General features: G+C 39.4%; 4 protein-coding genes and 1 long non-coding RNA gene across 5 annotated transcripts; 1 reads left to right on the top strand and 4 right to left on the bottom strand.

The window, feature by feature from the left end:
• Positions 1-45: 45 nt before the first annotated feature.
• LOC148427116 (rho-related GTP-binding protein RhoA-C-like) lies at positions 46-5862 on the bottom strand. The gene is made up of 5 exons (XM_088405891.1): positions 5788-5862; positions 3946-4101; positions 2763-2883; positions 2566-2696; positions 46-1976 (listed from the first exon to the last, which is right to left on the bottom strand). The coding sequence occupies exons 1-5, from the start codon at positions 5860-5862 to the stop codon at positions 1806-1808; spliced, it is 654 nt and encodes a 217-aa protein (XP_088262017.1). The 3' UTR covers positions 46-1805.
• A 909-nt stretch (positions 5863-6771) lies between these two features.
• LOC148427115 (sulfotransferase 1 family member D1-like) lies at positions 6772-8928 on the bottom strand. The gene is made up of 5 exons (XM_088409103.1): positions 8812-8928; positions 8601-8727; positions 8437-8531; positions 7488-7668; positions 6772-7272 (listed from the first exon to the last, which is right to left on the bottom strand). The coding sequence occupies exons 1-5, from the start codon at positions 8926-8928 to the stop codon at positions 7160-7162; spliced, it is 633 nt and encodes a 210-aa protein (XP_088265229.1). The 3' UTR covers positions 6772-7159.
• Positions 8929-11407: 2479 nt separating this feature from the next.
• On the bottom strand, positions 11408-16977 carry usp21 (ubiquitin specific peptidase 21). The gene is made up of 11 exons (XM_088405877.1): positions 16822-16977; positions 14818-14874; positions 14632-14749; positions 14433-14547; positions 13872-13991; positions 13732-13796; positions 13478-13665; positions 12741-12819; positions 12566-12673; positions 11994-12108; positions 11408-11900 (listed from the first exon to the last, which is right to left on the bottom strand). Exons 1-11 carry the CDS (start codon positions 16975-16977, stop codon positions 11807-11809), a joined length of 1215 nt encoding a protein of 404 aa, XP_088262003.1. The 3' UTR covers positions 11408-11806.
• On the top strand, positions 16720-20072 carry LOC148427113 (uncharacterized). The gene is made up of 4 exons (XR_015864114.1): positions 16720-17178; positions 18539-18730; positions 19000-19104; positions 19362-20072. It is a non-coding gene; the product is annotated as an uncharacterized LOC148427113 (long non-coding RNA).
• On the bottom strand, positions 17845-25463 carry arhgef3l (Rho guanine nucleotide exchange factor (GEF) 3, like). The gene is made up of 13 exons (XM_088405862.1): positions 25196-25463; positions 24997-25048; positions 24865-24915; positions 22953-23018; positions 22750-22857; positions 22519-22677; positions 22265-22327; positions 20985-21081; positions 20759-20835; positions 19299-19556; positions 19021-19191; positions 18516-18708; positions 17845-18092 (listed from the first exon to the last, which is right to left on the bottom strand). The coding sequence occupies exons 1-13, from the start codon at positions 25243-25245 to the stop codon at positions 17845-17847; spliced, it is 1593 nt and encodes a 530-aa protein (XP_088261988.1). The 5' UTR covers positions 25246-25463.
• Between the last annotated feature and the right edge of the window lie 314 nt (positions 25464-25777).

Below are 25777 nucleotides of genomic sequence, written 5' to 3'. Positions count from 1 at the left end.
GTGGACATTTTCAAAATAATTATTTCACGAGAAAACATGCACACGTTATAAACAGAAAACCCCAATACCAGCTTTATTTGAGGAAACAAAATATTCCAAGCAGTCACAGTTAAAAACAAAAGACAAATATCTGATGCTATTCATCCCTCCAGAAAGCTTGCGTCCCAATCTTGTCCCCTTCAATGAATTAAATGACATAATGTTTATAATTGAGGTTGAGCTAAGCATATAATTGCCGGATTAATTCAATAGCTAAAACAAAGAAAATTACAGGTCACAAAAGTCAAAAAATAATTGTGACAAGCAAATAACTCTGGTAAGAATCAAAAGTAAACACATCATTAAAATGTTCTAAGAAGGCTTTGTGAAACACAGTACATCCTGAAATTTATTGTAATAAACTGATCTATTTGAAACAATATTACCGCTCATGATTTTAACCAATGATCAAAACAATCAAATCTTAAAGGGGAAGTCAATCCAAACATTTTCTTTACAATAATATATTCTATGCAGCCCAACCAGTCTAAACATGGCATTCTGATGGCTGTTGTGTTGGTGGAATATGAATTAAGCAGTAGGATAAACCTATTTGTATCCACCTGAAAGGATGCCTACTGTATTTCGCCTCTTGCTATCGAGTGAAAACCACGTCACAGTTGCTCACAACTAAGTTAGTGACTGTCAAATAAGCAGACTCAAAATCGGATGTGCCGTGATTGGTTGTTACCTGCGCCATGAGCAACTGTGATGTCATTTAAATGAAAAGCCAGTAACATGAAACAGATAAAAACTAACTGTTCTTCATTCATTTTCCACAAACACAAGATTATTCAGAATGTTGTTTAGAATAGCGGGGAGGCATAGAACATTGCGGTTGAGAAAATTTGGGGGTTGACCTCGCCTGTAAATGTGCGTGCACACATACAAAGGTGGTAAAATCACAAGATAATCTACCTGATTGAGCCTCAATTCATGTACAAGGTCTATAATCAAGAGGTTTGAAAATCTACGTAGTGAGGCTGCGATGAAAATAGAGCCAGAAAATATGGCTTTTAGGAGTAACTTTGGCATGGGAATGAGGGCTTTAGGTCACTGTTGTCACAGAGTGCCTTTCCATGCACAGTACGAAGACAATAAAAACATTGTACACATTCACTGCATGCAGACCCGCACTGGAGAAAACAAAGCACCTTATGGCCGCACTCTTAAAACACTACTGTTATAGGTTTTTCGCATGGAGGGGAGAGATGATCTCATACAATCGGGTTTCGGCATCCCTCTCTGCATTGCGCCTGAGCCAGAACATATGCTGCCGATAATAGAAGTAAACCACAACAACAACTGAGGAATGATACCTCATCCAAGTTCTAAATTGATCTCCTCTCCTCTTTCTCTACCCTACCCCTGCTCTCAAGGCACTCTATGTAGGTGAAACTGGATCAGGAAAAAACACTTCTCAAAACCTTTTTATATATCACTTATTTAACCCAACAGATGTCTCCATGTGTCATCACTCTTATAATGGCACATGTGAACTGCTTGATGAAGGTACTTAGTCCCTCCCTCCCCATACGTCCATCTGACTTTTCAAAGGTTGACCCAAGATAAATGGTATAAACAAGTTAAGGACCCGAGTTTCATAGTCTGTCAATTAACGTATGCCTGAGCTTGCTGCTGTGCGATGTCTGATCAGAAATTGAGTGTCCGTACACATTTTTTTTTTGTGCCCTCCCCAACATCAAATTTTCAAGGCAAGCTCTGTATCGGCACTTAGAAGGGATAGCTTTGCCTTCTGCCGCAGCCTATAGCAAAATGCAAGTGGACTTCTTGCGTTTCTTGGCCTGCAACGCGGCCCGTGTTGCCATCTCAAAGACTTCCCGCACGCCGTCTTTGGTTTTGGCAGAGCACTCCTGGTAGCCGTTGGCACAGATGCGGTTTGACATCTCTTTGCCCTCTTCGCATCGAACGGGCTCCTGCAAAAGATTTTACAGAGAGTGTTAACGTTTTGACACCAAAACAAAAATGTTAGGGATCTCCCAATATTCAGCTGACTGGAATAAGGGGAAAAAAAGATTTAATTTCAAAGAAAACCTACAAAATATTCCAAAGTTGTTGCGTGAAACTAAAATCATGTAAAAAAGAATATCTGTCATATGAAAAGATTTCAATGCGGAAAACACACAGCTCTAATGGCGACTTGCAAGGTATGCAAATTGAGCATTTTGCATGGTGGAAGGGGGCAGCGCTGCACCAACTGCAAAAGTAATGCTTCCCCACATCAACAACAACAAAAAAAGGAATACATGTTATGATTGTTTTGAACTACTGCTCAAATGGCCATAGAAAATGTCTCACAAATGGATATTTATGTAGGAAAAAAAGTAAACAATAAATGACAATTTGGATTATCTTTTTTCCTCCCCACAATATTGCAGAATTGGGATTCAGAATCAACAATTCTCAAAATCAGGTAACGCTGACTCAGACTTGGGTGTAAAAAAAAACGTGATGGCCCATCCCTAAAAACACACACATAAAAAACAATGATGAATGTTCCTTCACCTGTTTCATTTTTGCAAGCTCCCGTCTGGTGTGCTCATCATTACGCAGATCCTTTTTATTCCCCACAAGGATGATGGGAACATTTGGACAGAAATGCTTCACTTCTGGTGTCCACTTTTCTGGAATGTTCTCTGCCAGGAGTTGAAATGTTATTCATCCGGAAAAGGTTCACAATATAAATGATGCACAAACAGTACCTAAACTGTCTGGACTGTCCACAGAGAAACACATAAGAATAACATCGGTGTCAGGGTAGGAAAGAGGCCTCAGTCGGTCGTAGTCTTCTTGACCGGCTGTGTCCCAAAGTGCTAATTCTACCTGAAATGAGAATGGACTAATTTTAGGCAACTGAATACTTTCGATACACTACTTAATTCCATTAAGAGTTTTCTTTAAAATGTAATGAAATTAATGGCCACTTTCTGTAAAATGTGATTGTAAAACGGCTGCAAGAAAACACATGGCACTGGTATCGGCTGCCATGTCAAGTACTAATACATTGAAATAAGGCAAGGTATTGTCCAAGATACTGATATGTAGTATCTGTCCCTGCCCTTCTCCAATAAATTAGACTTAGTTAATACAACCTGTAGAAAAACAAAGGACAGAGACTCTCCACGCTGAGCTTTTTAACCCCAGGTACATACGGATGGATAGACAAGAACCAACATCACACATTACTCACAATCCCAGCCGATAATCGCATCAGCCCATCTCCTGGAGCAGTTTGACAATACAAACTAAAAATAACAAACTAGAAAAATTGCCATTATTTTCTTAAGGAGCCCAAATAATGGAAATTCCAAGTTTTGGGATCTTGTTAATCCACAGGTGTCGAACTGCAGTCCTCGAGGGCCGATATCCTACATGTTTTCAAACCTTTTCCCTCAAAAACACCTAATTTAAATGATTGGGATCATTTTGAAGCTCCTGCAGAGCTTGCTAATGAGCTAATCATTTGAATCAGGTGTGTTGGGGAAAGAAAACCGGAAAACATGCAGGATGCCGGCCCTCGAGGACTGGAGTTCGACACCTAGAGTCTAGACACTCCAAAAGTGTTTCTTTCCTTCATTGATGCTTTTCAAAGAATTCCGTGCCTATTCTGTGCTCTCATCACCCGCCCAGCCCGAGCAGATGATAAAGGATGTCCATTTGGCCCTCACTGTTTTTAACATCAAAGTAAGAAGGAATGGCCTTGTACCACCTCTACACCGCCCCCATACCCATGTAAGAGTAAATACACGCCCACCTTATCCGAGGAAACGCTCACTTCTTTTGTTTCATTTTCATTCCGGAGTTGGGGAGGAGAGATTTTGCATTTTTTTTTTTTTTTTAAAGTCAGGCCCAAATAGAGTTCCAGTCACAAAATGATTATCTCACCTGTTTGCCATCTACTTCAATGTCAGCCACGTAGTTCTCAAACACTGTGGGCACGTAGACTTCTGGGAACTGGTCCTTGCTGAAGACAATGAGGAGACAGGTCTTCCCACAGGCTCCATCTCCAACTATGACCAACTTTTTCCTGATAGCAGCCATCTACGAAAATAAATAATAGTAGGCTCTGTGCAATACTTTCCTCAATGAAAAACTCAGATTTAAAACTACAACAATAAAGCACGAGTTGGTAAAAAAAAAATAAGTATTATTATGATTGTTATTATTGTTTGTTGATGATTTATAGGATGTATAATGACACTGGTTTAAAAATCTGGGCTCAGTTCCATTGCACAAGTGTAATGTATATAATGTATATCCTGTCCACAGTGTGATGGGAGTTAAATGTGCCAATTTAGCAGAAAAAAAACAAACAAACTATCTTCCATGTCTTTGTAGCTAATTAAAAATTGTTATGCCACTGCATCATCACTTTTTAACTTTTCACTACGTTTTGGTTATGAAAATGCAATTTTCTTGGTCTAGTTCTGTTCAGTCATGGATTACCGCCACCTTGTACAATTTATGTTGATAACACTTAGTGTCCGGAATGATTTTATAAATAAATATTTAAATAAAAATAAAATAAAAACTACATTCATCAGATCAAATGTCAAGGTAATATTTAAACTCATAATTTAGTTCTGTGGGTTTCCCCCATAGTTCCAAAAATCCCAAATATTAAGTGTTTGAAACACATAAATTATCTTCTGATGTTTTGTCACTGTCCATCAATGCCCAGATAGATATTTTATGGCTCCCCCCAAATCCTTATGTGAATCAAAGCAATCCAATAAATTAGGGGGAGAAAAAAAACATTCCAATCGTGTAGCTTCAAAACTTTGATACAAAACTTAATCACCAAAAACTTAGATCAAAATATTTGTGAGCTTTATTGATATTAAATATGCGATATTATGTATATGCGAGCGTTACTGTATTTGATTATTACAATACTTTAGAACATTTTTTTCATTCATGCTAAAGGACTGAGCGGATTTTGAAACAATGTCAGTCTGCAGGAAAGACGTTAAATACATCTATTCCATTTTTTTTCAGTTGTTACTGTATGATCTGTCACGTATCTTTGTTGTCTACAGCGTTCTAATCGTGCTCAAGGATTTATTTCATGTGACTGATGATCGTATTTTAGACATGACGAAAACTCCTAGGTTTTTTTTCAACTCTAATGTAAATTCTGCGACCGAAAAAGACCAATAATTGTCAAAGTTGAACTTACGTTACGAGGACGGAAAGTTGTCTGGGTTTAATAAATTATGTATCGTTGTGCAGGGTTTTCGATACTCTTTGGTAAAAAGTAAAAGAGAGTTAAAAAAAAAAAGGTTAAAATACACTTTACAAGTTCCCAGACAGTGATCGTCATATGCATTCCCAGGCACAAGTCAAATGTTTTTATCAGACGAGGCCACCGTCGTCCAGCTTCCTACCAAAAGCCAGCTGTTGTGTTGACAGGCTTTTTATGAGCAGGGCGTAACGAAATGGCTGTCGGTTTCACGAGCAAGATTCGTTCGACATTCCTAAGGTTCACCCAGAGGAGCAGACGCAGAAATGTGTCCCTGTCGGAAGTGTACTGTAGGTTGGGCCTGTCAACCCGGTCGGCTAACATTAGCTAGCAGCGAGGCTAATGCCTGGATTTGTGGGGTTTCCACAATCGCCACACGAAGTATGCGCGCCGACACGACGAAAACACAACACCAGCGCATCGTTGTACTCGAAGTCCGTACAATACAATGATGTAAAGTTCGAAAGCTATCAGAGAAGAGTTACCGCTTGGTGATTCCGCGTCCGCCTTGCCTTTTCTTCCAGACCGATTGGTTGACTCCGCCCATCACTCAAGCGCATGCGCACGTTACGTCCCCAACAACTGCAGCTAAGTATTGTCCTCCCAGAACCGCATACCGATGTTCAATTATGGGATCAAGTCTTGCGGTCGCGATCAACACTTCAACCATTATTATTAATTGTAAAAGCTAAGGCTCCCTCCTTCCTTGCATCCTGTTTTCCTTACCTTTCCAACTTCAACATGTTCCAGAAATTCACACCTTCCACTTTCTTCACTTCCCAAAATTCGAGTTGTCCCAAATTTTACGTTTTTCACTCAAAATGTCATAACGGCATAATGCCATATTGCACATGTACATAATTCTCATTCGACTCAAAACATTTACCTCATTCAATTTATCTTGGGAAAGGTTTTCATTCTTCAACATGGTCAAAATTGCCTCTTACCAAAAATATAACGTAAAATACTCACAAAAAACCACTGCATTTTTTGTTTCTATCGTTTTTGAACATTGACATCGTTTTAACTTTCAGCTTGCAGAGATAGAAAACTCACGTTGCCGTCTCATTGATCAGCTTTCGGGTGATGATCGATACGTGAGTCTGTTGTTCTGCAGGGACAGTTACAACTCTCATCCAAGATAACATTTTGCATGAGCTAAAGTAGTAATACAACCAACGGTCAACAGATTTGAATCATTTGTTGTAAATACTTCCTGGTGAGAATGTATTACTTGTTTAATTTTCTTCGAAATTGCTGTGTTTTTAATTTTGAAAATCTGGTCAACCTAACATTTACAGTACTTCCTTACCCATTTATATCCTTCTCTAAACCAATAACCTTTAGCATGAACCCAAATCACCACCCTGGTCCATCATTCATCATTCATCAGCGCCCTTTTTTTTAATTCAAGATGAAACAAACTGCAATCATCAATCCAATAGTCCAACATTTTATTTTACCCATGCTTTTGTTGACACTTTGTCACCAGGAGCTAGACAGTTTACACATTTTTGCTCGGCCGTCAGCAAAAAAGATGTCTATCAGTGATGGACTGACGGAATGCCCACCCATCAAATGACAGGCAAAACCCCTGTTTCAATCACTGCTTAGTTTGTTCTTTTTTGGACATATGGACACAATGATACAAATGTTTAGTTTACTCTTTATGGTAGATTTTGTTATACTAGCAAGGTACTTTGACAAGCAACTTTTCGGAACTCATTCCGTGTAGCAAGTTTAGCTAGCTTATGCAAAAACCGTGAAACAAAGAATATTTTATTTTAGAGTGGTATTATACTGTAGTTAATATTTCAAGCTAAGTAGAAGCCATTTAATGAAACATCGTAGAATTTGTTAGAACTGTGTTCTGAATGGTATGTTGACTTGCTTCATTTTCTTCTCGTAGTCCTCGTCAAACTCTGCTGACTGCTCGGGAGTAAAATTATTTTTCCAATCACCGACTTGTCCTGTTGAGTCACCCCAAAAAAGATGAGCTGCATCAGTTTTTCTTGAAATATTATGACAAAAGAAATAAGAAACTAAGTGAAACCTAAGTGCTCTAGCAAAATTGCTCTTGATATGGGGAAAAAGGTTCCCCGTTCTTGCTTTAAGGAGACCTTAATGAAAATGGGTGAATAGATTTGACATTGTTTCAAAATTGATTCTGTAAAAATTGAAAGACCTTTTCTCATGAATTTGTAGGTGGACTGATCATATAGCTCTTTGGGTATGAAGTTGAAGTTGACCGCCGGATTCTCCTTCATCTTCTTGAAGGTTGTCAGATTCACAATGCGGCTGATGACATCATCAGAGAGGGATAAGTCCAGGTACCTCATGATTCGCTCAATTTCACAACGAGGATTCTGAGTGGGTGGGGAAAACAATAAAAAAGTTATTCACATATGTTCTGGGCTAAAATAAGTTAGCTTACCATCACCGATAGGCAGCCCTGTATTCACATTTTCATTACTGTATTTTACACACTACAAGTAGGCTAAAAATATGCATAGACATGTTGATGACAATGTTACCTACAAGTCCAAATTTTAGATTACTGGGAGAGGAATACAAAGTCATTCAGGCGTATTTTGAGGAAATCTGAGAATCAAAAGTGTTTATTTTTGTCATTTATTTGAATTTAAACTTTGTTAAACTGGTGTCTGTCACATATCACAATCAGATTACCGTAAAATGCATTTTAACGATAAAACCTGTGGTCAGAACACACTTTGGTGCAATTTGTCCGTTGGAAATCTTTTTGATTTATTCTTGGAGCGTAATCCATTTGTTTCTTCACCAGTCACTCGGTTCCTTGGTTCATTCACATTTGTGTTTTTTAACAACAGGTAGTCATGAAAAGAAGTTTCTTTTCACGTCATTGTTCACCTTGGTGTATTGCTGCACCCATCAACCAAACAAGTGTCGGATATTGTGAACCGGTTAGTAAAATAAAGATAACACCCGATCTCAGCTTTTTTTACATCTGCTCACTGTTCAGCAAATCTTTATCGGACCCAGGAAATGGCCACGGGTGGATTAGCACGGTTCCATGACGTCATGTGAATAGTATCTACATTAACCGAAACGTAGACAACAAATGACGTGGGTGAGATACTGTTTGAAATCGCTACCTCTTTCATGTCTTCATAGAAAATGTACAGGATATTCCTCTTTTCCTGTTCCTCCCAGTAACCTTTCACGTGATCGTACCAGGAGCCCCATTCCACTGCAGTAACAACATTCAGGAAGTCACCGAAACAGTCAAACAATCCTTGTGATCTATATTCATGCTTACAATTTCCAAGCATGAACTTGTGGACAAAGCTCTCAAAGGGTCCAGGCTCAGGATTGGTCTGATTCATGATATGAAAGTAGTAGTAGCTCACAAGAGTGTCCTTGGCATTACGTGCAATGTAGATCATCTAAAAAATGCGCACACGTATCACATTGTTGATCGAGGGGTGGTTCCGAGTGACCTTTGCAGTCGTTTGGCCACGTCAACATACTTTGCACTTGTTTTCCCAAAACCCAGCAGGAACCAGCTGAAAAGGTAGATGTGTCTTAATGATTCTCGGGGGATCCCTTTCATTCAGGACATCGATACCTAATAATAGCAAATACATAGAAGGCAAACCAGATTACATCACTGGGGACTTCGAATGGAACATCTGGACAGTTCAAATGTGGTCTACGCACCCGATGGTTTGCGTAGCCGATTGGAATATTCGAGGCAAGGGGTTCGGATGGTTATTGGGGCTCGTCTGCAGCTCTCGGCATCTCCATTATGAAGAAGAAGGTCAACAATTTCCAAGGTCCACGTCGTCCCTTATAACGTTCAAAGACATTTGAATTCAATAACGAGGATCCGATGAATTAAATCTCACCATCACCAATGGCAATTTAGAATCTCCAAGTTATTGTGATGGTATAACTGGTATAACTTTGAAGGGAAACTGGATTCTCCCACAGAAGTTGCACGCCTATCAACAAGAAGAACAACATTCTACTGCGCATCGAAATTAAAGCCAAGAAGCATGAATGTTATCCAACCTGATTTCGGGTAAGAGGCGACAAGGATATCCAACGGATGAGGACAGAAATCAGAGATGGCATCATAATCTCTCACAATGTGGTCTGGAAGCGGAATCCCTTTAATGGTGGGCAAGTGGGTGTGAGGGATGGAAGCCTCGCTGTCTGTCATGACTGATGCTCAAATGATTTCTGGGAAAAAAGAGTTGTTAGAGCCTTTCACTACGTTAGTTCTGATTGAAGACCTTTTCTCATCAACAGAAATACTACAGTGTAAATCGTAAATTGTCACACCTGACAGACCATTTATACGTTATAAACATAAGGCAACCACAAATACATTTACTTACCTGCTCTTTACCTGTAAGTGCCCAGCCCAAAGTTAATGGTAAATGCACTTGAATATTCCCTTAATTAGTTTGGCGGTAGGATACAACCATTTTCTTCTTTAATGGAAGGGGGGTGGAGTGTTTGAATGGTAGGGATTTCTAAGCTACTGTTAGTTACTGTCGGTTGTACTGTTATTGAGACAGTTTCACTAACATTTATAATACATTTTTATAATCTAGTGTTGATAGGTGTGGCATGTGGGGTGGTGATGCATTTGGTAAATTTGGCAGCTGCAACCCCATAAAAACGTCTATGCCTCAATGGGCCGTGCTAACAGCACCGCACCCACAACCAAGAAGCCAGAGGTGCTGGCTGACTGCTTACTTGTTTGATTTTAACCCTAGCTCTTTAACCCTGGAACACATTAACCATACCCTGCTCATAACCAACAAAACCAAGTACGAACTCAACCAGAGCAACACTATTAAGCCCCTATTCCACTAAGATACGAACATATGCAAGTGTTGACGAAGGTGGCGAATTGGCATTCACATCGGGGATTCGCAAGGAAATTTTGAACACGTTCAAAAGGATTGAATGAAAAAAAAGAGAACATAAAAAAACATCTAAAATGTTTCAGAATAATTAAGACAACTTAAGAATGTCTTAGCTGCCACATTGAACAAAACCTGATGAAATTGGTTGTCACAACTTTCACCAACACTTGAAATTGTTCATCCCTGAAGCTCGGATCAAGCTGAGATGTGAAGATTTGCGAGTTTTGATAGTAGCGAATGTTCATGTCAGGGATTTGTTCAAGATTGCAGTTGTTCTTAAGATGCTCTCAAAACATTTTGAAATGGGTTAATTGTTATAACTTCTATGACATGAAAAAAAAAAGGAACGCGAGTGAGAGTAAAAATAGCAAATGCGCGTTCACATCAAGGATTCATCAGGATTGCTTCAAGGTCACAAAAGCTGGACATCTCCTTTGGGAACATATGGAGATGTTCTTATGACATTCCGAAAGAGGCTTATTTTGTAAAAATTTCATCCAGACAAAGAATGTTTGAAAACGTCTTAAGAACGATTGCGACCCTTAGGTTAAAGCCCCGTTCCCACTGGGATGCGGACATTTGTAAGTATTGAAGGTAGAAAATGTGCGTTCACGGTCAGGAATTCATTCAAGGTCACAATTTTCGACTTCAACGAAACCGGAAAAGATCAAAAGAGCTGCTAACTTTGCCGACACTTACCGATGTTAACTCCTCAATAGGGTAGAAGATTAACCCTAACACAATATTAACCATAACATTTCCTTGAGATGTGAACATTTAAGAGTGCTGAAGGTAGCGAATACACATTCATGTCTGAGATTCATCAGCGCTCATTTAACCCTTATGCAGTATTTTGAACATTTTTGGGTCATTTTCTTCCACATCATTCTCACAGAATCCATCCTTTTAAGGCCCATTTCCACTGAGGGATTAGAGCAGCGGCATCTGCCTGTGTGCTGTTAGGCTGTTGTTATGTCTTGTATTGTGTAATTCTTTGCTAAATTGAATCAAAAGCAGAATGGGACAGCGGAGCTTTGACAGTCTGGAGTGCAAACACGGAAGTGTGAGCTCGGCTGTCCCTCACGAGTACGAAAAGTCAATCTTGGCTAGTTTGAGCTCACTTTCATACAGTCCAGATTTGGGCTTCAGCATTCATTTAAGGGGATTGACATCCATACACTTGAAATCATTTGTATAAAAAAAGTATACGTTTATTCCTTTTCTCTATTTACACCCATAACACAAAATGGTGGCACAACAATTGGAAACAAAATCAACAACTACGATGTATTGTAACAACAGTACGAGAGTTCCTTCTCCTTAAGATCTTGATTTGAGGAGGTCAGACTTATCAAACAAGGATCTTTTCAATCATGAAATGTTCAATGCTCACACGCAGACCTCACAATTTTTGAAGGCCTCTCAGTTGTCTTCATTCTTTTTCTCCCTGTCAAAATACCTCTTTCAAAAGCCCTCTTCCCCCACTGATCTAATAGACTTTCCGCCCACACCATTTCCATAGGGTTTAATAGTTCATTCAATGGCTGCGCCGTTGGTTTCTGCGGTCCAATATTCCTGCAGGGGTCTATTTCCTTGTCGTGATGGTGCTGTTGCTGCGCTGATAAAATAACACGTAGGCTTGATTGGTCTGAAGCTGGCTCTCAGAAATCACTGACACACTGTGGATAGAAAGAAACGAACCATCAAAATTTGCATCAGAGGTCATGACAAATCAAATTAATTGCAGCTCTTGAAATGGCCAACACTCTCACCTGGAGTCATTGAAGTAACACCATCCATTATCATCGGAACAACAGGCTGTGTAGTGACCCATGTTGACAGTTCCCACGTGGTTACATATTGCATATAAATCGTACAGTATGGCTCCTGTGGGAACATATGGAGAGACAAAAGTGATTTTTTCCAGTTGAAACCACTCTTTAATTCGAAGCGATATACAAGCATGTATTTTAAAGAAAGTACTAAAGTAAATTACTTGCAGAGCTGGGCGATATGGCCACAAAATAAGTTCTCTTTTTTTGTTTCAGTCTGCCTTAGCGATTATGATTTCAGACCAACCCCAGTACAAGTATTCAACTCTTAAATAGTCAATTAATTCCAATACCAAGTACTTATTCCGCTAATATTATTGATACACAAAATTTCCATGAAAAACAATGACAGATAATTTCAAGCAAAGACCTAAATATTTCAATAAAGCATTTTCCTTAACATTGACGTAATAATTTACCTCTTCACACGTCTACTAGCAGCTAGCCCAAATTTTTGATGTACTTTTCTTTCTGAACCCGACTGCAATGACACAAAAAAATGTAAGTCTTACCACAATCGACTGGTCCGTAGGGCCCGAGGTCAAGGTTGGTGAGTGGGAAGGACACGTAGGAGGTGCTTTTGCTGATCGACCACCGCGATGTTGCGAAACGGTTCAGATCTAATCGAGTGCGTTAAGAATCACAGCACGGATGTCCATGCAAACAATAAAGTATGGCTGAGGATACGTATGACAATCACATGAGGAAACCGCTGGATAGACAAGCGCTTGGTGCTCTCCGTATGCCTGTTACAGCGCTCGCACATCTGAAACACACAGCACTTGTAAGTCAATTGCCGCTATGCATAAATCCTCAGCTACTTTGCAGCCTGGTTGTCATGTAGAAAAGGGCATGGATTGAAGGTAGAACAAAGTCTGACAGGTCTAGTCAAGTCAGATCATGTTCCACGAAAGAAGGCTGTAAGAACATTGTGAAGCCAAATAACTAAATACATCACGTTGCTGTAGCTTTTTTTTTTAGCACATTTTATGAATAATGTTGATTAAGTTGAACAATAGTGTTTATTGGGTATTATTGGCCTTATGTGTAACCGCACCCTTAATAGCTATCACGTGCAGCTGATGTACTGTATTTGATTTCTCACGTATATTTCTGCTTTTCTTACTTTTCGAGTTAAAGAGATGCAAGCAGTGGGTCTGTTTTCAAACCGAGAGATCTTCTGAGCCTTCTTCCTTAGTCAAATCCATCTCATATGTTTACTCTTGTCATGCTGCCTTTGATGAAAGGGGGAGTTTTCCAAACTCCGACAAGGAACTGAGCGGTCCAAGTTGCAAAGTTGGACTAAAGACCCCAACTTTACAAAAATCAGCCATCTTTGTAGTTTACGTTCACCTGGAACACTTTGAGTTTGAATTTTGACTTGCCAATCCAGTGATCCCCCTTTGAAATTCTGCTGAACTCACGGGTGAATTCTCCTTGTCAAGCCTCTCCTCTTGCGAGAAGAGGTCCAGGCACTCCTTGAGCGTCACCTCTCCAGCAGCGCAGCGCTTGGGGATGGGCAGCGATAGGTCGCAGAACACATCGAAAGTATTGGAGTAATGCGAGCACACAGAGCAGTGCAGAGAGCTGCGCAGCTGGCCCGAAAACAGATCTGCAGGGAGGCGCCGCTCTGTTAGCCGTCGTTTGTGTCCAGAAAGGAAAACGGGCTTGTTCTTACCCATGATCTTGCTGTCGTCGATTTCTAAGTGCTTCTTCCATGTTGCAGCAGCCTCTTCAGATATCCTGAAACGGGGTTTAAAACCAAGGATATTGTATACGAGTGGGGACTTTTGGAAAACGTGCATTTTTCACACTCACCGAAATCTGGCATATTTTTGCTCCGGGTCCTTCAGTGGTCGTCGAATGTAGGGCTTGCGGTTGATTTCACTGTGTAGCTTTTCCAAAAGGAATCTGAGAAACTCTTGAGCATCCTGCTGACTGGAGGGAAGTCAAAGAGAAATCTGTTACAAACAACTTCATGTAAGTGTCTTTTTTATTTCAAGACTATAATTGCTCATTGAAACATCAAATTATAAAGGTGAAATCGAGGCAAAAATTTTACTGACATTAATAGGTAAAACTAAACTCTTCACTGCCAGCCCGGTTAAAATTCATCTTTGACTTTTATAACTGGTGATGGCTGTGGTAAAATATGTTTTTGAAGGTATTGACTGCTATAGAATTTATTATATTCAAAATAATAACTTTTTACTTCTGACAATGGCTAAAAAGTTCAGAAACACTTTAACTCAATAAGTAAACACCAAATTAAAAAAAACAAAGCTTTTTGTTTGAAGTAGCTTGAAAACAGTTTGTTTAAAAATAATTGAAGGTAGATAAAAAGATAGCTTCAAAAGAAATAAAAACACTATTTCCTACCTGTAACCACTGAAGTAAGGCACAGCATCTTTAAAAATATTGTAAAACTGTCTTGGATTCACGACCGTGTCCTCTGCTTTTGTATCCCAAAGTCCAGACAATACCTGAGAGAATGCTTGTATTGGAGGATAATAACAATAAGCACAATGATACAAATGTACGGAATGATTAGTGTGTGTGTGTGGTGGGGCGGTCTTACCATCTGTGAGTCTTGGCTCCTCCTTGGAGAATCTATCATGTCTGTAAGACTTGAGGAGGCAGTAGTCACGCAGGCCGCGCGTGTGAGACAAACACTGGACGATTGCGTTCAAGAAACACTGCCGCAAGACAACAACATCAACACAACGCCCTCAAATAACGCTTTGGCAGAGAAATGTTTACTTACTGTGTTACCGATGTTTCGAAGACCAACCCTTCCACTCCCCAATGCGAGGAGCTCCTTCTAAAACAACAACAACAAAAAAAAGGAAATGACCACCCAGGCTCATCTTGTGTGTGTTACATGATTTGACCCCTGTGCATCTGCCTTAACCCAAGAGTGTCAGTGGGGCTATTTGTGTGCACGCTAGGACAGATTTAGCCTTCTTATCTCGTTAGCAAAACAAGAAAGTCTACAAGGAGGTCAGTCGCAAAGATTCATCCTATTAGAGTTGCAGGAGTGCTGACAGGTGCTAAAAAATATGCATGTTTGTCGTGTGTATTCCCCACAGCAAGAGATTCCAACCTACGGCTTAAGCGCCACGTAACTTTCTTCTATTTGTTGTGGTGCTATTCACTTTGGAAAATTAAATGTCTGATGTTTCTTCAAATTTTGTAATCAGAAAAAATATATTTTGAGATCTTGATTGATTTCAAAGTGGACCGGAATTGATTTCATTTTATTCAAGTTTAAATCAAAAAAATATTTTCTAGTTTTGTTCCACCTTGACACAGACACAAACATATGACACGTTTTCACAGAGCCAGGCTTATATGCGAAAATGAAGGATGTATGGATATATTCTAATTCGGTGGTTATCGAATTGGGGTTCGGGTACCCCTGGGGGCACTTGAAGGAACTCTAGGGGGTACTTGAGGTCTTAAATGAAACAATGATGCAAATATCCTTCAAAAATGATTGAATTATTGAATGAATTAAATGTATCAGGAAAATACACATTCATAAAACTAAATATACGTGTATAAAACAAATTTTATGTTCATTCGGTTATTCGATTTCATTTTAAAAAGCCAGATTTTCCCCAATACTAGAATGTTTTGACCCAACTTGCCACGTGCCACCTCTCGTTACCTGTCAAATTAATGATTTATATTTGTGAATAGATATCGAATGTAACCCCAAAAGAGGATATTTTAAATGGAATATTTTTCTGTGGATAAATATTTAATTATAATTTTGTGAACAGGTCTGGCATTTTATGTTGACTATTTTTCGTGGTTTAATATTATTAATAATTAAGTTGATTACTTATTTTTGTGAACAGATGTTTACTGTAATCCCAAAAGTTTACGCTTTATGTTTAATTTTTTCTGTGGACAAATACTTTTTTTTTTCTTTTGGAGAGATGTGTTATTTATATTCTTGTGTGGACAAATATATATTTATAGCTATTCCTTTTTAAGAACAGGTGTGATACTTTGTTGGGTTTTTTTTGGGGAGGATTTTTTATTACTAATTAATTTATTCCTTTTTGATAACATATCTCTTCCATGATCCAAAAGAGGACACTTTATGTTGACTTATATTTTGTTTGACCAATACAAGTGAAGTTTGATTTTTAAACCCAAAAATGATTTGCACTGATTAAGGGGTACTTGGCTGAAAACATATTTCACAGGGGCTACATACAACATTTGAACTTTGTCGCAGCTCTGAAATGAAATTGGAGACCTTAAGTTTTTTTTGGGTATAAATCGAAAAATTGACATTTCTGAGGAAAATTCATATGTTTGTCAATAACTCAAAACTAATATTCTCAACATATGCCTGGTTTTGTCAAAAATCGTCTTTCAGGCACACACAAATAAATACATATATTTATAAACATATTAATAAAGAAAAATGCTCTATAAATGGATGGAGGAAGGCATCCATCCCTTATCGTAACTGCCAATCCTCACGAGGGTAACGGGCATGCTAAAGCCTATCCCAGCTGTCTTTGGGGAGTAGACGAGGGACACACTGAAATGGTTGCCAACCAAACGCAATGTTTGTGTGTGTGTGCACATATAGTGCATAATATACACACACACACATAGATACTGGATACACACATATTTACTGTATATACAGTATATTTTCTGTGGTAGCAAATACAGGTGTTTACGGTGGCTGATTCTCATACAGGCAAGAGGAGGATTGGCATTTGCATTATTGCGTGGCACACACCTCGTTGTCAGCGACCAACAGAAGCCCCATCAGGGAGGTATACAGGACTGACTGCGAGATATCAGCCGTCTCTCTCTGCAGGCCGTTCTGGGACACCAGGTTTCGACACAAGGCCTTGCAAGAACCCTCCTGGATGGCGCTGTCGGCTCCGGGCATCCTGACGTGAGTCGCTCAAGCTGGGGGGTTGTTTTTTCACATGCAGAGGAAAGGTGATGGCGATACGGTGGGAGCTCATAAGCCTCGACGCAGAGAGAAAGTCAGCCCTTTCTAATGAATGAAGTCGAGCAGGGTATTATCCCCTTCTCTGCAAATGCGGCTGAAAAACAGGATTAGGTATAAAATGAGCATCCCCTTGAGGTAAGGCTTTATTTCAACTAAATCTATCTGATCCATTGTGACTCGAAGTCCTTTTTTGCTTACCGAAGCAAATCGAATCGGTCGGACTACTGATATCAATGGTTTGCTTTGACAAAGGCAAAATATTATGTCACACTCTAATGAGTTCTGAGAGAATCAAGCTTCACAAACAGTCCCTCGCTTCAGTAAATAAACACTTTGGACTCACCTGATCACTTGGCTGCGCTCGTCTGCAAAAAGAGTCCCGACCTGAGTGTTCCCGTCACCTGCTGAGCTTTTAAAAATGCATAGAGGGGATGTGTCTACTGTTTCATTGTGTGTGTGTGAGTGTGCAGGATGGAAATGAGAGTCTACCTCTGCCGTGCCCCGTCACTGATGTCAAAAGAAAGAGGGAGAGGGAGAAGGGGAGTGAAAGCGAGTGATGGAGGCTAATCATCTCTAATCTTTTCTCGCTCCTTCTTGTCGGCTATACTTAGACACCACACCTCCGCATAATACTTTGATCAACTTTTAAGTGCCGGTTTATTGTTACCAAGACTCACACATGGTAAATGTGCATGCAGTGACATTTGCTTCAAAACTGTACAAAATAAACCCATGCGGCGGGCTTCTCCAAAAGAGAACAAAAGACCCGAGGACCAAATGAAGGAACCCCGCTCGAAGGGGTTAGCGGCTGGTGACTTCGGCCATGTCGGCGTCACAGCTGAGGCTGAGGTCAGCGATGTGACACAGAGTGGGGTCCGAGTGGGGAGGCGCCACTGACTGTCTGTTCTGGGCCTTCCGGTCTCGGGACTGGACCATGGCCTGGCGCAGGCACGTGACCCACTGTTGCTTACTGAAGGAGTCGTTGGCCTGCAGATTGTAGGAGTGGGCCTTGGAACGCCCTCTGCTGCTGACACGAAAACAGTTTTTCACTGGGGGGAACAGAGGGGGGTGGGGAGCACAGAATAGAGTAGCGTAAGGATAGTGAAGTACAACCACCCTCCCCCCCCAAAAAGTGTTTCCTCATCTCATCTTAACACATGTGTTTTGGACTAATTATTTAATTTTTTACTTCTCAATGTTTGAATTTTGCAAGGGCATTTAAAACAGCAAAATCGAAGAAAATGTCATTGCTGTCTGAGAAGGAGACAAAAGGCATTTTACTGCTTCAAAACATAAAGATATATATACAAAACAAAAGATATATATATATACACTGTATAAAAAATATAAAAACATCAATAATAAATGAAAGAAAATATGTAAATGGGAAAACATATACAGTATATAATATATTCCCGCTTTTGTTTTTCAAGTTACAACAATTATTATTGTTTAAGTATTTCTAAACTTACCTTTGTCATTGCCCCCCGTGAAGGCTCCTCTGAAGGAACCGCCTCCAGCAGGTTCACCATCTGGAATCACCTCCAGGTTTAAGGAGGCGTTGGGAAGAGGTTGCCTGTAGACTTGGAAGACGCGACCTCCTTCCCGGTCCTCTCCCGATCTGGTCAGCACCAGAGCCAGCTCAAACAGGAACACATGCAGCCGCTGATGCAGAAAAATTCCACGGGTGATCTTTACGCTGTGATTTTATAAAAATCTTTAGTTTTTTTCATCTCAATGTTTGCGTGTCCAATACGGATAAAAATCGTGAGAAATTGACAAGTCATTTTTTATGTTTCAATAATACCAAACGATATCATGATAAAATAACCTACTGAATGATATTCCAGTTTTGTATTAATTGCATTTATTTTGTGTGGATAAAAGAAAAGCATGAAGGCCTCCTGCTCCAAGAACTTCGGTTGAATTTGAAATGAAAAATATTTCTTCTCAAAGGTCAGTCAAGGAAGAGGTTACCTGGCCTTTATTATTCTTGAGCTCCCCATGGCAATAGAGGAAACGTGACTGTTGGATCTCTGGAAGTCTCTGGCTGTCTTCAAGGTAGGTAAGCCCCCGCCGGTAAAACTGGCACTCAGCCTCACCCGTCTTTTTGTTCACCTCTGCCACTATGCTCTGGATCAACTCCAACTAAGCAGAAAAGTAGAAAAAAAAAGCACACATACAAAAATGCTTACTGTTCAGAGAATAAACAGGCAGCAGAGTGCAATTTGTTTCAAGACTTTATATTCACTCACTGCATCAGGTAATGTGAACTCATCAGGGTGCTCAGCAGGTGTGCACTTCTGTATCTCTTTTAGCAAAAGTGGGTATTTCACCAAACGGCTTCGAGGAAGATCCAGGAAGTTCCACAGATCCAGTTTTCTGCTGAACGATGACTCTTGGCACAGGCGCAAGAAGTGTTCCACCCGTTTCTCGTGCTTCTTGTGGTCCAGCAGGGCTTTGGCTTCCACCTGGTTGCAGCAATACGTCACGTAGGCCTCCAGGCAAGGAAACTGTTCAGTGCGGAGAGGGGAGGGATGGTCAAAGCAGACCCGTAGCTGTGGCGCCAATTTAAATCTTGGGGCGGCACACCAAAACTAGAAACCAAGATTTCAAGAGATCCATATACTGTCGCCTACTTTTGTTGTAAACGTTCGGTTAAAACTATCAGGAAGATTTCAGGAAATACCAACTGATCTTTTTGATTCATTATTATATTTATAGTTAAAATGATCAAATTAACAATTAACATTTTGAGTTGTGTTATATACTTATAAACAGAATAAAGTGTTCTATTCTTCTTTCCTTGCTATGTCCTCGCAATAGCTCGGCAGATAACATTATCATTAATACATGTTGATGATTATTGCACTTTTATTCACAGTAGAAGACTTAAATGGGATAACGGTGATATAAAAACACCTGAAATACTGTACATTTGGGAAAAAAAACATGCAACAAATTGCAGCGCTTCATTTTTCTTGTAAAATAACCAGTAAACTAAGCTAGCATGCTAACGTTTGCAAGCCAACAAGCTCATTTCTAGCCTAAATGGATGCTATATATATATATATATATATATATATATATATATATATATATATATATATATATATATATATATATATATACATATATATATACATGAATATATATATATATATACATGAATATATATATATATATATATATATATATATATATATATATATATATATATATATATATATATATATATATATATATATATATATATATATATATATATATATATATATATGCTGACTTAATATCACCAGGAATATTTTAGACGATAAGGAAATGTGGTCAAGCTAGTGTCAGTTACTTGAAGGAGGAAGTGCCCAACTCAACAACATTTGGTTTGTTTTCAACAATAAAATAACTGATGGACTGATGAAAGTTTTCTAGTACGCAAGTTTGAATAATTCAAAGTTGCTGTGTGCACACAGAAAGTGCGCTTATTGTGGGAGCGACAGTGAGAATGACATTGAGGAAGACTTTTTAATGACAGAAAGTGTGAGTGCCAAACACTACCTCTTTGTACTCCTGTGAGTACCCCACAAAAAAAAAAAAAAAAAATGTGCACCCCTGACCATAAGAACACAAAATACACCAGTTCAGGAGGACTTTGAGAGGTTTGGTTTGATTCCTAGAATCCGACAAAAACAATTTAAAAACAAGAAAATATACTGACCCAGTTCATTAGAGTGGGAGCCACTTCACCCACAGTTTTCTTTGAGCCTCTTAGACGCTCCAAGCGGTTCAGCAGATCTTTTTGGGAGCAAAAGCAGACCTTCGTGTGTCAGTTGTCATTATGACACCGCTGTCTTAAATGCCATCAGTAATGTATGACAATGTATATGACAATACACACATATATAATGTACAGTATGACATGCAAAGCAAGGGTAAGTGTTCACCTTCATGGAGAGGAATCAGAGAGTCCAGAGTGCCAAAAATCTGCCTGAGTTCACTCTCAGACATGATGTCCAGTTTCAGCATGGGCTCATAGTACACCTGGTTCCAACAACAAAGTAAGTGCATGTTATTCCAGTTAGTGGGTATTAGTTTTCGAGTTAGGGTCCTTCAGGTTTGAGTGCAACGCTCACTTGTGGGAACATTCAGAAATTGCACACTAAATTTGAGAGCATTTTTGAAAGGTCTCTCATGTTTTGTTCTAAAGCAGGTACAGATTGGGAAATTGCAATAGCTATTTATTATGGCTCTGTCTATCAGAATATGCACTGAAACTATTATATGTGTATTTATTCAAAAGATATTAAAGCTTTAATTTTTTTCAGACGGTTTAGATATTTTCTGTATAAAGTCCAAAAACTAGGCGAACTGTTATAACTGTCTAGTCATGTTTATGGAGGCAAAAAAAGACGCCACTCGACAGTTTTGCTTTCAGCCCGCCCCTGTAAAGTGCTCAAATGAATTAAATTACAGTATTTCATTTCTATTATTAGTATTTCAATCCTACATTTAAATATGTTCACACTTTCATATTTTAGTCAACTGTTCTCAGAGTACCATACAGTAGTACTAATGTCACAAGTGGTGCGCTGTCTACCTCTGGTGGTAAAATTGATGGACTTTTTTTTTGTCTGAGTTAGAAATGTCCGACCACATTTGATGACACCACGTAAGTTAGCAGCTTGTGCTCGCTGAAAACCTATGACAGCATAATTAACTAGCAGTTGTTTAGCATCCTTAATTAGTGATGGAATGTGATTTAATGGCAGTGTTCTGTAAAACCGGAGCCACGACAAAGAGTAAAGCTAGCTGGTAGCAACCTTCGTTGCAGAGGCCAATTTCAAAATAAAAGCAAATTTGATGGCCGTTGTTTTTCTGCTCCCTTATCTAAGTGCAGTGTTAATCTTAGAATTGCATGTGTTACAGTTGACTATTTTTATTTTGTTTTTTTTAATAAATAATTAAAAAAAATAATAATATGACGCACACTTGGGCCTACTATGCTACTGTATTTTAAGGTTGGTCACTGTGGTGGTACTTGGTGGCTATTTTTTTTCTTAGGTGGCTCTTAGATTTTTTTGTAAGAGTATAAAAATAGCTAACATATCATTCACTGCCATTGACAGATACAAACGTCCTTTTAAACAGGCTGGCAGAAATGAGTTAAATTCAAAGAAGTGAATAAGTTCTGTAGTGGAGAGTGCACTGTATGGAGGCTGTGTACCTTCTTCACAAGACTGAGATCCTCAATGAGTTGTCGCTCCCCCTCAGTCAGCTCGTAGATCACCTGCAGAGTCGGCGAGGACACATATCACACGTGCGCACACTGACACACTTGCTTAACAAGCGTGATGCGCCGGCGTGAGCTCTCGCAGCTGACTGTGCAATAAAGGAAGTTGAGCCTCCCGTTTCAGCTCACATCCTCTTTCACAATATTCCACAAGAGCACACGCTGAGCCTGGCTTTTGACTCCCTCACCTCTTGACGTTTGATCTCCTTGGCGGTCAGGTTGTGACTTTCCACCGTGTCGCTCCAGCACTGGCTGTTGCGTCTCCGCGGGAAGGACGAGCCCTTGGTGCGGGAGCGCAGGGGCGGTGTGGGCAAAGGTCGCGCTTCCGTGCGAAAACTTATGGAGCGCTGCAACGGCACGTGAATGAGTGCTTCGCCTACACCCCCGACGGCGCATGCGGCCCGTTGCGGCGCGCTTACCGAAATTGACTGTCCGATGCGTTTGAGAGCTGGGGTCTTCACCGGGGTGATGACCCCTGTTAGGCTGTTGGACTTGACCACTGGTTTGACCCGTTTGTTGCTCGGCTCCTATAAGGGAAAAAGCCCAAATTTGACATGTGTTACAAATCAAAGTTTGATCAAGCGCTTAGGTGCCCCAACTATTATCAAAATGGAAAATTCACCGCTGAGTCATTCATGTGCTCCGGCAACAATTCAAAGTCCTCTTGATCAGCCTCCTCCTCCTCATCCTGTCAAAAATAGAAGAAGGCACATAGAGTTGATATAAAAAGTCTACACACCCCTCTTCAAATGCCAGGTTTTAAGTTATGAACGTGAGAACAAGATAAACCCTGGTGCAGATCCTTTGATCTTTACATCAACGATCAAAGGGAATGCATTGAAAGAAGACACTAAGAAGCTGAAATTTTCACCCAAATGTTGACATCATGTCAAAGTTTGAAAAAGCACGACCAACCAGGAAAGTGCCATCCATTGGCTAAAATGCTGCGAGCAGAACGTAAAAGAATGTGTCCAAAAAATGGACCCAAAACTGCATAAGGATTAAAAGCACCAATACAACTTTTTATGCTTTTAAAGGGGAGGCCAGGCCAAACAATTTCATGACAATATTATAATTATTCAATTATTTATTGTGTTTGTGGAATATGAATTATGCAACGAATCTCAGGGGGCGGCCATCTTGCTGTCCACTGAGAATGATATAACAGTTGCTCAGGTAACGATCGATCATGGCTCACCTATTTTCTGAGGTTGGTCATTTGACATTGGCAGGGTGAACCGTGATAGGTTGTTACCTAAAGAGGTTTTGGGAGATTATGGCGACATCGTATGGACAAAAGCAGCAGTGTTTTGAGCAATAAAAGAATACATTTCCCCTGAGCTCCAGTTGGGACGGAATTAACATTTCTGTTTTCAGTAGTTGTGTGAAAGATGAATAGTGATGAGCTTGATTGTCTTAAAAATATTTAAGTTTAGAGTTTGTTGCGTAGCTGGTTGTGTTTTTTGTACTGCCAACTATTTAGTTGATGGTTATTTATCCAATAGCTAGCATTAGCATTTTGATTGAAGATATTGTGCCCAAAGGAAAAAAAAAAACAAATTGCAATTATAAAACGTTCTTGTCTAAAGCCGTAGAATTTCTGCAAAAGATGACCAAAGTTGAAACATAATGTTGCTGTGAATCTGTGAAATTTTTACAAACCTAATCTTACAAAACTATGGTCAAAAAGATGAACTTAGTTTTCATAAGTGTTGTCTTGTGTTTTGTATGTTGGACGCCTTCTAAATTGAGATGGTTCATCTCAATATGAAGTCCAACTAAGTTTGATATTTGAACCTTTTGATCGTGAAAAAAAAAAAAACGTAAATCAATTAATAATAAATACTAATTGATCTGGAATGTTAACACAGGAACATCAATATCTTGTACATTTCAATCTAAAGAAAGAGGAATGAAACATTGTGCTTTCATTGTAAATCACATGAATCATTCAGGTAATTTAGCAAAAAAAAAAAATAAGTGTTGAGAGCAATTGAAAAACGGTTTAACTCCTGCAAAGATTTTGACAGTAAGACAATGGGTCCACCAACTATCTGAGAAGGACAACATTTGAAGATGTGTACACATATGCCAGTTTATTTCTATTTAATTCCACTCTCCAATTGATTTCTGCAAAAGATTGAAGTCAATCTAATTTTTTTTAGACCATAAAAAGCTGGCATTTGGAGAAGGCTGCATGAACATTTTCTAGCCTGGGTAAATATCAGAAATAAATAGGGCAAACTCGGCAGAGTCATAAGAACTCAGGAAAGTGGAACGAGTGATGTTGCATGGCGTGGCCTTCTCATTTCCTGTGTGGCTCTTTCAAAGAGGAAGAGTGTTGAAAGGGTGCCTGTGTAGTAAAAGACAAGAGACCGCCTCGCTTCTCTTGTGAATGCACAAACGCTGTGAATCATATAACAAAGATGAGTGAAAATCAGCGGCGTTTAAAATGGGTGAGAACTCATTGGCTCTGTGGTCAAGGTCAAGTAACCTCAAAGAGATCAAGATGGGAGTTAAAAGAGTGCACTCACTTCTGGGATTCTGATTATGAGCTCAGGGCTTGAGTCTTGTTTTCTCTTCTTCTAAAAGTAGACAATGGTTTGAGTTCAATGTTTTTGCTTATGTATGGTATCTTTAATGTGATTTGGGCCCAGTGGACTTACTCCAACATGGTCACCAGTGGTCGTGGATGATGTTTCTCCAGGTCTTCGTGACCTCAAAAAGAAAAAAAAAAAAACCCACAACTTTTATTTCATTGAGAAAATAGAATGCAAATAGTTCAGCTTCAATCCCAGTGTTCTTCTACACAAAACTGCAGGACATTTTAAATTATTCTTTAAAAAATATATAAGCATGTCATACCATAATGTCCTTGTGTCACCGCTCTCTTCTAATTCCATCTTCTCTGTCATCAAATCCTTGTCAGAAATCCATTACGCTCCGAAAAATGAGAAATGTTGAAAACAGACTTGGCTCTCTCGTCTTTACTGGTAATGCAGTTCAGCGGAGAACGGCGCTGCAAAGTCTTTCCACCTCGTTTGCTTCGTTATCTCACACTCAACCACATCCTTTTGGGGCTGTACTTCACCATGTATGTGCTCTTCTCAGGGAGGCCAAATAACCTACTTGAATCTGACACACATTACTTGAATCTGACAAACGCGAGCCAACTCAACTTGCAATAGTTTGTGAAGAAAAGAGGAAGTGAGACTAGATTTTGTAAAGGCAAACATGACATAGTGCTAGTAATTACTTTGTTCGCAGTAATAACAAAGTAATTTGCTATATATATATATATATATATATATATATATATATATATATATATATATATATATATAGCAATGAGCAATGTGTGTACCGAGAAAACTCAATGTACATCTATGCCTGTGTACAAAAACAGCTTCAAAAATATACTGTCGTATTAGAAAAGTACAAAAGTAT

This window comes from Hippichthys cyanospilos, chromosome 2, assembly GCF_059441005.1.
Source record: "Hippichthys cyanospilos isolate Australia breed blue-spotted pipefish chromosome 2, RoL_Hcya_1.0, whole genome shotgun sequence".
NCBI lineage: Eukaryota > Metazoa > Chordata > Actinopteri > Syngnathiformes > Syngnathidae > Hippichthys > Hippichthys cyanospilos.
The sequence above is the reverse complement of the archived record's forward strand: the minus strand, read 5'-3'. Positions and strand labels throughout refer to the sequence as shown.